The 13,989-nt window shown below is 42.0% G+C and overlaps 1 protein-coding gene across 1 annotated transcript in view; it reads left to right on the top strand.

Moving 5' to 3' along the window:
* The window catches only part of pah (phenylalanine hydroxylase), a 29,503-nt gene extending 16,365 nt beyond the window's left edge, over nt 1-13,138 (top strand). The window contains exons 4-13 of the mRNA XM_069192813.1: nt 474-562; nt 1,621-1,688; nt 2,244-2,440; nt 3,262-3,397; nt 4,593-4,662; nt 5,177-5,233; nt 5,467-5,562; nt 8,586-8,719; nt 11,306-11,421; nt 11,988-13,138. Of these exons, the coding sequence (XP_069048914.1) occupies nt 474-562; nt 1,621-1,688; nt 2,244-2,440; nt 3,262-3,397; nt 4,593-4,662; nt 5,177-5,233; nt 5,467-5,562; nt 8,586-8,719; nt 11,306-11,421; nt 11,988-12,055 (1,031 nt within the window). The 3' untranslated portion in view covers nt 12,056-13,138. The remainder of the gene's footprint in view (nt 1-473; nt 563-1,620; nt 1,689-2,243; nt 2,441-3,261; nt 3,398-4,592; nt 4,663-5,176; nt 5,234-5,466; nt 5,563-8,585; nt 8,720-11,305; nt 11,422-11,987) is intronic.
* Nucleotides 13,139-13,989: the final 851 nt, after the last annotated feature.

The raw sequence follows: 13,989 nt of genomic DNA, 5'->3' as shown, positions 1-13,989 counted from the left end.
ACAGACTGAGAGATTGCCTGTTTCAAATGTTTAGAAGCTATTGAATCCATTTCTCGATTTACAGTATCTCACATCCTTCCATAGTAGTGTGTTTAAAGCAGATCTGTATCCTGGCGGTGGGATTCTTTTGCTTTATGTCCATATACTGTACATGCGTCTTCTTTCACATTCTGTTTATAAGACTATCTGAATTCACCCGAAGTTCTAGTACTGTCTGACATGCAAACACAATGTAAGTGATGACATACTGAGAGAGACTCGGGTGTGACTCTGGATGGTGGCTTAAGTGCACCACCACAGCGACATCAGTGGAAGAATATAATTAATCAAACATCAACGAGGGGCGTAAAACACACAAAACAATGTGAGTTGTTCATGTGACCTTAAGGAAGCCATGTGATGTGGAGGAATCCACAGCTTCACAATGATCTTTTGTTGCTAACAAACTTTCCATGTCATGTCCTTTTTTTTAGTTCCCTGGTTCCCAAATTACATCCAGGACCTGGATCGGTTTGCCAATCAGATCCTGAGCTATGGCGCGGAGCTGGATTCTGACCACCCTGTAAGAACAGTCTCTCAACACCCCCGTCTCCACCGCGGTCTGAAGCCTGAGCACTGCTGATCAGATCAGATCTATTGCTTTACTCACCAAAAAGAGGCTTTATTTACATCCCAACAGCTGACTAAGATTGCTGCTTTCTTAGAACATAAAATCCTTCAGCAATCACTCCTATAACTTTTCTTCAATTTTTTTTTTGGCACACATTCTCAGGATTGTCTTGAGAATTGAATGTCTTTCCCCCCCCCCCCATGGTCTAACTAAGTATAAAGAAAGCTATTAATTTGCAACAAAAAAAACATATACTGTATGCAGCTCTTAAGCTGAGAGTGCAATGCATTATCACCAAATTTATGTATATTACAGATTTCGTGGCTCAGGGTCTGAAGAAGTGGGCTGCTCCTATTATAAATAACTAAAGTTATCATTTAAATTTATTTATAACAACCCAGTATTTAAATTTAACCCAGAACTTTAAAAGTCGTCCTTTAAAAGAAACTGATGGCAGTTTTTGTTTAGCGATGGCTCCCCCTGGGGACAGTGTTGGGTATAAACTCAGAATAAGGCACAAGCTGCAAAGAATTCTGTGGAGCATTCTGGGACAGGAAGTGCTGTGGTTTGAAAGGCTTTGTGTCGGGTTTGACTGAACTTGTTTTGTACCTTGTATGGCTTCTTGCTCATTCATCCCTTTTGTGCTGTACTCTCTGTGAGTCACGCAGTGATCACAGCTCCAGACCTCGCCTATTCTCATGCAAAAGAAGTGTGAGCTCTAGAGGGGAAAAAATTGATGTCATTAGTTTAATTGAGGCACCGTAATTATAAATAATTACTCCTTTTCTAACCACTATTAAACTGAAATCTATTCAGCGTAAGCAAAAACAATCTACAAAGCCTTGCCTGAATATGTCTTTTTAATTTAAATCTGGGTGATATGGGTTATCTCTCGAGGTGTAATTGATTTTCTGATTTTAATGGCGGAGCTTGAAAAATAGGTTGTGCTGGGTCATGTAGCTGCTGTACCCCTGGTCTCATGTGGATTGTTGTTCTCTGTTCTCCTGTAGGGATTTACGGATCCTGTATATAGAGCCAGGAGGAAGGAATTTGCTGACATCGCCTACAACTATAGGCAGTAACTATCATCTGGTTATGGAATTTCTTCACAGCGAATTCTCTCTTTCTCTTACATTTGTGTAGAAGTGCTGGAAGCTATCCTGCTGCTAATTTTGTCCCTCCTGTCTATCTTTTTTTTCTTTCTCTTTTGAGGCTATTTATTAAAAATTATAGCCAAACAAAGAGAAGCAAATTGCAGCGAGCCAGCTTTCAAACTGCATCCCCTGGCTTTGTTATCTTAATTGTGTCCCGTTATTAGAGGCTACTACAAAGCCTGCACGCCTGAATGGAGCTGCTTCAGCTATTCTTCACATGGCCTCTGAAGAGGGAATCATTAACATAAAAGTGCGGATTGCATACACTAATACAGTAATGAAGCTCACTTAAATGATGTGTGCACTTCTGCCCTGCATTATCCAGTCTTCCTGATCTTTCCTTCCAAGATCCTCTGGAATATAAGGGTGTAAGAAAGGTTGTAAGTGGGAATCCTTCTCTTCTTGCTGATTTGGCAGCTAGTTGCTTATTGATGCGAGCTTCACGTGAAGCCCTGACCTGTAATGTCTTTATTCCCCAGCGGCCAGCCCATTCCTAAAGTGGAGTACACGGAGGAGGAGAAGCAGACCTGGGGCACCGTCTTCAAGGAGCTGAAGACGCTGTACCCCACTCACGCCTGCCGGGAGCACAACCGCGTCTTCCCTCTCCTGGAGCAGTACTGCGGCTACCGAGAGGACAACATTCCCCAGCTGGAGGACATCTCCAGGTTCCTGCAGTGTAAGATCCCCCTGCTTCACGCTGAAGCCACGATTCGGGGGTCAGAGTTCCCCGCGGGGTCTCCTAAAGTTGCGCCATTGCCACAGCCCAGAGCTACACGGTCCACACGTGTCAAGAGCTCTGGCAACAGGTGGAAACGGCAGCATTCAGGGCCCTGAGGGTCCTCTGTTCATCCTTCCACCCTTGGCCTGCATTGTCTAATGAGCCAGTTATTGAAATACAAAGTAATTCTGCTAGTTTTTGTGATGCCAATCGGATGGTAATTGAAAATGACCTTTAAAAACCATATGACTACAGTTCTGTGGAGCTCCCCATCCTTGGCCTAGGGCAGGGAATTTAATCAGTGTTCTTCCTGGATCTTTATTTGAGCCGAACAAAGTGAAAGGGATCAAATAGAAAATCTCTTTCCACGTAAAGTGGAAAGGTTCTTGGACGAACCTATGTCACAGTAGATTCATTAATTGCTTATTTATTCCTTTCTCCCTTTGTGGAATACATGAAACCTGTCAGCGAGGCTGTGGTTAAATAAGGATGTGGCTCAGATGGGGTGTGGTTAGATGTGAGCGTGTGGGGCTAAATGTGATGTGGATATGGCTCAGCGAGGGTGTGGCTAGATGTGGGTGTGGCTTGGCGAGGGTGTGGTTAGATGAGGATGTGGTTAGATGTGGGTGTGGCTCAGAGAGGGTGTGGCTAGATGTGGGTGTGGCTAGATGAGGGTGTGGCTAGATGTGGGTGTGGCTCGGCGAGGGTGTGGCTAGATGTGGGTGTGGCTCGGCGAGGGTGAAATCGGCTATTTCTCACCCACACTTCCTGCTCTGCAGCCTGCACAGGTTTCCGCCTGCGTCCCGTGGCCGGCCTCCTGTCCTCGCGGGATTTCCTTGCGGGGCTGGCGTTCCGCGTCTTCCATTCCACCCAGTACATCCGCCACTCTTCTAGACCCATGTACACCCCTGAGCCGTGAGTGTGCCCCACACTGGTGGGGGTAGTGCAGCGCAGACATCCTGCCTGTTCGTGCACGACTACACGCCGTTGTTTTTCCAATTTGTGAAAAGAATTACATTGGCAGGAATATAACTAGATTCGTGAGGATCGTCCCCCATTAAGAGAATTTTGTGGAGTGAGAAGCTTAAGCTTAACTCACTAGGTGGAGGGTCAGGTGCCTGGCGAGAGCATGTGGAGGCTGGGACCCCCCCGCAGAGTGAGGGGTGACCAAGGGCCCGCTGCGCAGGTGGACACCAGGTGAAGGAGGGAGGCAGAGAGTGAAAGTCAAGGAAGTGAGCTGTCATCCCTCCTGAAATATTGTTAAAACTGCATACATACGGCATGAAGACACTTGCCCAGAGGGTGTGCTTGAGGCAGGAGGCCACCCCTGTTGCCCAGTACAAGCCTGCAGGCTGGTAGGGGGTAAATAAGAGGCACAGTGCTCCTAGCTAAGGCCCTGGAGCTCACAGGGTGTCAGCTGACCAATGACTGCAGGCTCAGGGGCCAGAGGAGCTCTGAGCACTTCTCACAGGTCAGTACTGACAGAGCAAGTGATGATTCCAAATGAGCGAGAAACCAATTACTGTGATGTACCATAGTAAAAACATAGAGCAAGCTGTAGAAAGGTGTAGTGAAATCATTGTAAGAGTGGAGCTTATAAGGAAAACTCGGGAGGGATGACGACAGCCAAGGTCAATCAGCTTGATGTTACTTCCTCACATAAAACATGGTAAATACTGTACGTCAGCCTCTTCTCTCCCCTACATTCGTCTCCTCCACCCGTACAGCTGCCCCTGGTCCCTCCTCACTCAGGGGGTCCCAGCCCCCTCGTTCCTCTCAGACTAGCGGGTTAAACCCAAATTTACTGTAGATTAGACACTCAGTAACATTTTCAGTACACTTAACTCTTGGGTGATGCTATCCTCAGTGAAACACAATATGTTGTAGAGAGGTATTCAGTTTTCACTTTAATAGAACAACTAGAGGCCACTGGAAATCCGTGATGTGATCATGGAAGACCACTAAACCGCTAGAAATCTGTAAGATTATACTGGAAATTCAGTTAACCGTTCACAAGCTGCTCAGGCATTGCAGTTAACGGGAGGTTGTTTTTAGTGTCTTGCATTTAGCTGCCTGTGTGAAACAAACTGCTTGCCCTCTCTCTCCACAGTGACATCTGTCATGAACTGCTGGGACACGTGCCTCTTTTTGCAGATCCCAGCTTTGCCCAGTTTTCTCAGGTAGGGTATTCTTTTTAGTTGCACTGGACAGAAGCAAGGCTCTTCTACAGTGCTCCCTTAGGGCATCAGTCACAAACAGTGGGCAGGCCAGTGTGGATGTACCACTTTCTGCCACACTAAACACAGGAATGAAAAGACAAATCTGCTGTCCAATCATTGGCAGGAGACCAGTTTTTTTCAGGATAACTAGTACCTCAGGTGAAACAGAGAAGATTATTTAGCGTGACTGGGGATTATGAACAACGTGAGCAAATCCTGTATAATCCCCTTGGACAGCTCAGCTGCATTGGGCACCTAGGGGTAAAAGGTCACTGTAGCTCTACAGTGCATTATTAGTGGCTGCCCCTAGTAAAGCAGACCCTGCAATTTATTTGGTTTTATTTGGATTAAAATATCCGTCCAGTTTTAGGTTTCTCATTTCTTCTGCTTTGTTCGTAAGTGACTAAAAGTACTGTGTAAATGGTAGACTGTCATACATACAGTATACATCAAGTAACGTTGGTTTCTCTGCCAGGAAATCGGGTTGGCCTCTCTGGGAGCTCCAGACGAGTATATTCAAAAGCTTGCGACAGTAAGTACAACAATCCCTGAAGTGAGCTCCCTGGAATATTCGGCACTGCTCGTCCGTTTTCCTTCCCTCTCTTTTCGGAACACCTTCAGATGAGACGGGTGGATCTGCATTGGCAGATCTCTTTTCAAAGCATGAATTTGGAATGGCAAATAAGAAGTCTCGGCAAAGCGTGGCGCTTCGTACTCAGTGTGATTCACTTTCAGCTGACGATGCCATCTGTTGTTCTCCTGAAGGTGTACTGGTTCACAGTGGAGTTCGGGCTGTGCAAACAGGAATCTGAGATCAAGGCTTATGGAGCTGGCTTGCTCTCATCCTTTGGAGAGCTGCAGGTCTGTGCACTTCATTACGGGTACTTGAGAGCAATGCATGGCCTTGTTATAAGGAATAAACAAGATGAGTGGAATTCATTTCCCATATAATTGGAAGCGATCATCGCTGATATCATCACAGATACGCAGGTTATTTCTCAGCCATGTTTGTTGGATAAAAGGGAGCATTTCGCATCACTTTAAAAAATGTCACCTAATATTCCAGTGCTGAGGCCATTTGGCAGGTCTGGTGAAAATTGCTTTTCGGTCGTCATCTAGCTCTGGGTAGCTACACGTCTCCTGTAAGGGGTGTTTTTTTTGTGAAGGTCCCGCATGGATCTGTGCTTCATCACAGAACAGTGCTTGTGATGTCAGGAGACTCCTGCCCCCCCCAACCCCTTGTACTCAACCACAGGTTGAGTCCTTTCAGCCGGAGACTCTGCAGCCTGACTCAGCCTGTAGCAGGAAAGAAAGTAACTCAGTCAGTTTGTCATTTACTAGTTTCCCTTTATAAAGCCATCTGACTTCCCTTGACCTATTGTTATTCTTTCACATTCATAAGGAGCAGCTTCTTAAGAACTTCAGTTTGTTTCAATGTATAACCAGACATATTTAATCAACTAGAACGACTGTGTGCTGTGCACATGCTGTAATGTCTGTATAGTTCTGCATTAGGTAACTAAAATCATCCCACCTTGTATTAATTGCATTTATTACTGCAACCTTGTAAAAGCACAGTGGGTAAACTAGCTTTGAATGGTCCTCCCTGTGTGAAACTTGCACCTGTCAGAGCTGTCTTTTTCTTAGTGCTCTCACCCACAATTGGCTACATTGCAGCAGAGCTCACACAGACTACTCTGAGCAACTCAAACCTACCCAGCCCTAGTGAGGCTCTGTCAGTCAAGCACTGTTGTCTAATTGTATCGATCCTGCTTAAGAATGTAAGAAAAAAAAACAGAGGAAGTCATATCTACTGTATGTTGGCCTATCTAGGATGTTTTGTACTTCCTAGTTAATATCAGCATCTCCTGCAGCCATTTCTTGATAGAAAAGTAGTATATCCAGGGTATTGGCTTCAGCAACATGTTGGGTAGCTTGTTCCATACTCCTTCAACCCTTTGTGTAAAACGGAGCCTCCTTTTCTGAGTTTTAAATGCACTTCCACTAGTGCCCTCTTTACACATTGCCTTCATTGTCATCTGCCATTGTTTACCCAATTCTGAATGTGATTGTTTTACATACAGTACGTTCGCTATGTCTACAGTGTTTTCAAACACTCCTATGTTGGTATCATCTGCAAGCATTACTTATTTACAAGCTATACCAGAATCTAGATCTGTAAGGAAGAACAGTGGTCCTAGATCTCTAATTACATTACCCCTTATCAATACTCTGTTTTCCATTTGTTAACTACATTTCAGTCATGCTTATTGGGGATATCTGGATAGAGGTCCAGTGGTGCTCTGAATGAATGTCTTTACTAGTCTCCAGCCAGCTTTAAAATAAGGATAAAGGATAAGTAATGCAGTATAGATAGACAGAGGGATACACAAAGAGATGAATCTGTGGCCAGTAAATTCTATAAAATAATTTGCTGCATTATTATGTCATATACAGTTCCCTAAAAATATTAGGAGAGTAAAGCATAAACTCAGATTTCACTAGAAACTGTAAGAATAATTTCTCATTAAAAAGCTGATTTCTACCTTTGGGTCAAATAAACAAATTGAGTGTTGAACCTTTTTTATTTTGAAGAAAACCTTTTCGTTTGCATACATATTGAGACAACGGGCCGACGTGTCCATTTTAGCCTTGGTGTTGGGAAATTAAGATCCCTGTCAACTGGATCATGTGGACTCCAGTGTTTGGAGTCCCTAGTCAAATATTACAATAAAAACAAAAAAAGTAGCACAGGAACTGGCCGTACCAAGAACAACATTTAGTAATATGCAGAAAGCAGTCACAAGCATATTTCGCCAATCAGTCAACAAAAATGCCTGATGTTGATGACAGAATCATTATCAGGGCTGTCAGGCAAAACCTCAAAATCACCCACAACATCTGGGGCCCCATTGGTGAGAGTGTTAAAATTCTCAGTTCCCACAAACTGGGACAACAGAATTCCAAAAGCTCCACTGCAATATGTAAACCTCTCAACAGCGCCAAGACCAGAAAAGCTAGGTTAGAATTCACTCGGGAGTATCGAATTCGCCAGAAGAGTTTTGGAACAAAGTTTTACGGACAGATGAATTTTTACAAAGTGAGAGAAAGGCTAAGCCGTGGAGGAAGACAGGGACTACAGTTGCTCCAAAGAACAGAGTTTATGATATAACTAAGAACGACAGCCGCAGAATGAATTCTGCCATTTACAGATACTTTTGGCAGCTTTTGTAGAAAAAATGCTTCTGCACTTGGTTGTGGCTTCCCCATGTAGAAACGACATGAGAAATCTTAGACTGGCGAGGTCAATCTTCAGATTTGAATCCCACTGAGCAGCAGTTTACATGCTGGAGACAAAACTGAAGTCGGAACATCTCAAAAGTACGGGTCGAACTCAGAGTGGCTACAGAAAAGGCAAGGCAGAACATCACAAATGATTATACACACACAGTCTGGTGAGCTCAGGGAGTGCCGACTTCATGCAGGCCTTAAAGGGATCTGCACGCAACTTCTGACTTTTAAACTCCAAAATGCATTTAACATGCATGTGTCCCAATATTCATAGCCACCTGAACCACTGGGATGAACACAGTATGTTCAATATACTGTATGAAGTACACTGTAGCTCAGCCAACTCCTAATATTTGCGCAAGTCGATAGATCAATTGATTGATGTGTTTATCATCATGGTTCCATCTGATTATTCCTTATGTTATTTTAATTTGTGTATTTTGTTTTATGTACTTCAATTCACATTTTTGCATGCAGTGTAATTACAATCAGTGTGATATTTACTGCTTCTTGGCTGTAAGATGAATAAAATGTGATTACTTCTTTCTTCCTGATTCTTAAGAACAATCTTCCTTTATTTTTCTTTACTGCAGTACTCCTTAACAGATAAGCCAAAACTGCTGCCATTCGACCCTGAAAAGACCAGCCTGCAGGCTTACCCAATCACTGAGTTTCAGCCTGTGTATTTCGTCTCTGAGAGCTTTGAAGATGCCAAAGAAAAAGTCAGGTAACAATGTCTACTTTTGTGTCAACAGCAGCCTCATGCATGCATCTTCTTGGAATTACATTCAAAACCAATAAACACAATGTTACAATAGCCTGTAGACTGCTACATCCAAAGTCTGTAAATACATTCTTTGAGGTAAAGGTAAGTAATATCTTCAGACCACCAGTAGCTTAAGACTTGTGGATGTGGCCAAGGTAGACCTTCTCCACCAGTTCTGTAGAAAGCCCTCTGGACCGGAGTATCCCTGACAAGTATCCGGGCAGTTTGGAAGCCCCCAGTTGAGGGTGAACCCAACGCTTGTGAATGGAGTTTGGATCCATTTCACTCCATGTGCTGAGCCCCTGGACCTGTGAGGTTCAGATAGTACCTCTTTCACTCCATTCCCCTACAGGGGTGGATTTGATCTTGTTCTTTGTTCTAGGAGTTGATTGTTAATTCAGTTACCTCATTAAAGGGGAACTGCAACGCTATTTTTATATTTCAGGGTTAGAAAGAATCTGCATTGATAAGTGCATTTCAGACCACTATTAAATTAAAATGTACACAGTAACGTGTAAAGTCTCAAATTTACATCACTAAATTTCCAGGTCTGCGCAGCACCATGTTGCCGTCATTGTCTGCGATTCAGAACGAGGCAACAAAACAGTGAGGTGAAGTGGCCTTGTTGCGCTGTAAACAAGCAGGCTTGTGAAGACTTCTCTTTTAATGCAATTGAAATATTGCTTTCAACTTTGAGATGGTTTACATCACATTACATCAGTCATCACAGAGACTAGTGAGCAGGAAGGGCAGCTTCACATCTCAGTTCACATGAACTCTTGACAACATGATAGTTGTTTCAGTTACAGTACAGTACTTTCACAAAGTTTGGGATTTTGTTCTTAATTCAGAATTTCTTAAATTCTCTTTCACACCTGAAGAAGGCTCCAAGGCTGAAGCGTTGTTTTCTTTCTTCTCTTTTCAGCAGGGAATAAGCCTTTACTTGTTCCTTTGCAGCCTATGCATGCTGACGCAGCTCCCCACCTGAACTAAAAAAAATACGGTCATTTTAATTTAAAGAATATTTAAAAAGCCACAGAATTTGCTGTGATTGTACATATTTGTTATTCTCTCTGGATAGAATATTTGTTTCTGCTGCATCAGCATTAGAATTTTAAAAAAAGGGGGTAGATCCTGCCATTTATCCACAATATGTTTTTATTTTAGGACAGGTGTCTCTGGATATCGGTGTTTTCAATCCATTGCAGAAAAGACACGGGAACTGCAGTCCCCTTTCTCAGACTGCTTAGTAAATCTCAGTAACAATTTTAAATTGATTGGCAGCATCATAAAATTTAACAAATTCGTGTGTTAATTTCTGTGTTGAGCTCCCTAAATGCAACTTTCAAGGGTGTAGATCTGTTTATATTAAAATCCCAATCCTACGACAGTGCATTTACAGTGCCCGTGCAAGGGAAACCATTTAAAGATAAAAAAATATACACGTAATAGGTTTATTCCCTGCTAAAAAGAGAAGAAAGAAAACGCAATGTTTCGGCCGTGGAGCCTTCTTCAGGTGAGGCCTTCAATGCAACAACACACCAAGCCCAGCTCATCTTGAGATGCAACTACAGTCCTCAGTGGACCCATGGGCTTGATTAAGTCCATTCTCCCACCCCAGTGTGGCTGATCGCCTACTTCCTAAACCACAGTCCTGGCCTGAGCCCACACAGGTGGGCAGGACCTCCCTCCAGTCCTTCACCACCACTGTCTGTAACTCCCCTTCCCCCACCCTCACAGCTCAGTCAGTAAAATGGGTTATGGCACGGTCATATAGTGTATCAGACAAGAACATTCTAGGGTATATGGTCAAATGTATAGAATGTTAATCGGGGGATGTTACGTTGAAATTGTATAATGCACTAGTAAGATCTAACTTAGAATAATAGTGTATGTACACTGTGGGACACAATAATGTAGAAATGACGTTGCCACTCTGGAATCAGTCCGGAGAAGAGCAACCAGATAAATTCTGGGGCTGAAGGGAGTGTGACAGGGAGAAGCAGCTGAACACTTGTAGTCTTGAAAGGCACTTGACAATGTTAACCCAGCAGGTTTCTTAAGGATCAACAGTGAAACACAAGCCAGAGGTCACAATTACAGCCAGAATAACTTTCTGTCTAAACCGAGTCTTGAGCCCATTTTATGTCATGCCTTGATACACAAGTCATCACAGCTCATCGATCTAGAGTAAGTGCTTGAGAGCCAGTGTCCATTGGGCACAAAACTGTCAGCTCGAGCAAATCCTGACTTTTAAACTCATAGCCACCTGAACCACTGGGTCGAACATGGTATGTTCAATATACAAAAGTACACTGTAGCTCAGCCAACACCTAATATTTACACAAGTAGATGGATCCATTGATTGACGTGTTTATCACATGTGGTAATTACTGTATGCCAGTAATTTGTGATTGGGACTGGCTCAAGAGATTGACTTAACCCGGGTCTTCGTGAAGTCATTGATCTGTACTGAGTCCAAGTCAAGTGAAATCAGTTCATCTGAAAGAAACACATTCATGACTGTTTCCTTGCGTGCTGTGGCAGGAAATTTGCTGCTACCATTCCCAGACCATTCTCGGTGCGCTACAACCCCTACACACAAAGCATCGAAGTGCTGGACAGCATGCAGCAGCTCAAGAACTTGGCGGACAGCATTGGAGGTACAGTATGTTGTCCGACGTGCTAAAAAACCAAGGCGCACGCGATTCCTCCATCGGTTTGGAAGGTCGTTTTGCCATCTGTTGACGCTTAACGGCCTCAATAGGCTGTGTTTGTGCGAAGCTGTAAGAGGAGCGCCGTTTTGATTCCGACACGCGTTAAAAAAGGATCAGGTTTGGTTCGTCAGATTAAACCGACAACATGAGCAAGACGCGCCTCATTATCTTTCACAATCGGATGTATTTTTAACGATTTTAATAATTATAACAGTAATCCGGTCCCGTCCCAATGAATTCCTCGATTCATTGAAATACGAATGAGGAGGAACTGGCTGAATTTGGCAGAAAAGCCAATTTGGAGAAAATGGATATTTAATGTATTGGTTATTAAATTAATATTCGTTAAGTTAGACCGTTTCCCCTCTATTTATAGGGTTACATTTCTCGTGACGACTGGTGACGAATATTATAGCTCTTCCAATAAACTGCAAAATGATTGTTTGGTAATTCCGTTTAAAAAGCTTAACACTGGCACAAATAACAGAATTGGAATTTTGTCTCTATTTCAGGTGAAATGGGAATATTGTGCAATGCCCTTCAGAAGATGGGAATGGAGAAACACGAAAATAAACTCTGATGGAGACATTTTTATATAAAATATCTGATGCGGATATTTTACTTTGGTGTTACACTTCAGTGAACGCGATGTGTTTAAATATAACTATATATTTGCATGCCATAAAACAAATGTTTTAGCTCCCCTGGAAAAAAAAAATTGCTTTGTCTTTCTATCTTTGTAGATTTCATGATTTCATTCTTTGTAGAACATGTATATCGGTTTTATTTAGCCTTGAAAATGTTAATAGAATTTAATCTGAGCATTACTGATAATTGTTTGTAGTGCAGTCATGGGCATGCAACTAGCTTATTTTTTTTTACTCTCAAAAAATTATAAATAATCATTTGTAAGACGAGAGTAGCTTTCCATAATTTTAAAATATAACACAAAAGCGTGTCTATTTCTAATGTTTCGTAGCCAACCATACGCTGTTCGATTCAGCTTTTATTTCTAACGTGTAGATATTGAAACGCTTCTCAGTGTTCATCCAGCTGCGCCACAGCGTCGACAGAGCACAATTACTAGAATTAGCAGAAACCAGCTGGGACCTTCCGCTCTCGTGCTAAAAGGTATCACTGCAGCTCTTTGAAGTTTATATTTTTAATTGTAGATTATTTTTTTTAATAGCAACTGCTAAACCGGGCGTTGATTATGAATATCAATATATATAAATGCATCTATAAACGGAAACCTAAGATATAAGCGTAGGTGTTAACTACACCTATTTTACTACAGAAATGTAATTTGTACTCTAGATTACTAGTACTAATAATAATAACTGAGAAAGATTTCTCATCTCGTTAAAAGACAGAAACGCAGTTGTAAAGTTCACCCAATTACAGTGATGTACGGTATTGGCAAATTGCAGTATGGCCACAATTCACTAGTAAATGTGTCACCATCTCCGTCTGTTTCCATAAAATGAAGCTGGTTTAATTCTTGTACAAAGACAAACGATACGGAACGCTGTAACGTCCTCTTCGCGTTGGAAAAGAATTTTGTTATAAAGCAAAGGTGATTGTTCGAACGTCTCCGAACAATATCGGTGTGCTGTACTTTTTTACTATGTTGCATGATTTTTAATACTAAAAATAAAATTTAAAAAAAGATGTGAGTTTGTATGTCCTTAATCAAGCTTTTAAATGTCAAATTCCTTTTTGGTATTTTAATATTTGATAGAGTGTAATATTGTCCTCATATTCGTGTTGAACATATTATATTATAAGAATTACACGAGTAATTGGAATAGAATAGTGACCTTACAATTCTGCAATTATTTTTTTGTGGTAAACGAGAATCTTAATCTACCCAAAGACGGAAAGAATGAGTGTTTGGTTGGACTGACAGAAGCATAGGAACAGTCTGTGGTTCATTCCCCGCTAAAACGTTAAACAGAATAGAACTGAGCGCTCTGACTATAGAGACTTCTTCGCCTGTGTGTATAAAGTTTAAAAACTCATCCCCGGATTAGAGCATTGGGAATATCACGTTTTTCGAGTGTGCGCACTTTGGAGTTTTCATTAAAACCTCATTTAGAGACGAGTCACAAAATGAGATTTGAGTCGTCATTTTTTCTTCCAAGGTAAATAAAGGTCCCATCTAATCAAGCAGCATGACATATATTTTCTATTATGATGTATATTCAATATTTTTTTCTGTCACTTCTGAGTGAAGACCCGAGATATTTTGTATTAAAATCTCTTACGTGAAATTCAGAACTCTTTCTTTTGAAATCCTAAAGCTCAATAATGGAATAAAACGAGCATTAATGCAACAAAAGTACCACCTTTCAGTTTTCTATATTATTATTGTATACAGTTTTTACTGGGTAGTGAAGCGGCTCTTCACAGACTGAGAGATCAGCGCTTTCGAATGATGTGATATGACTGTGTGCAGATAAGGGAATCCGTGCTAATCACTAAGACACAGGAACAGATCTTCGCTTTGTGAGG

Source organism: Lepisosteus oculatus, chromosome 7 (assembly GCF_040954835.1).
Source record: "Lepisosteus oculatus isolate fLepOcu1 chromosome 7, fLepOcu1.hap2, whole genome shotgun sequence".
Lineage (NCBI taxonomy): Eukaryota > Metazoa > Chordata > Actinopteri > Semionotiformes > Lepisosteidae > Lepisosteus > Lepisosteus oculatus.
Note: the sequence above shows the minus strand (reverse complement) of the source record. Positions and strands in the feature narration are given on the sequence as shown.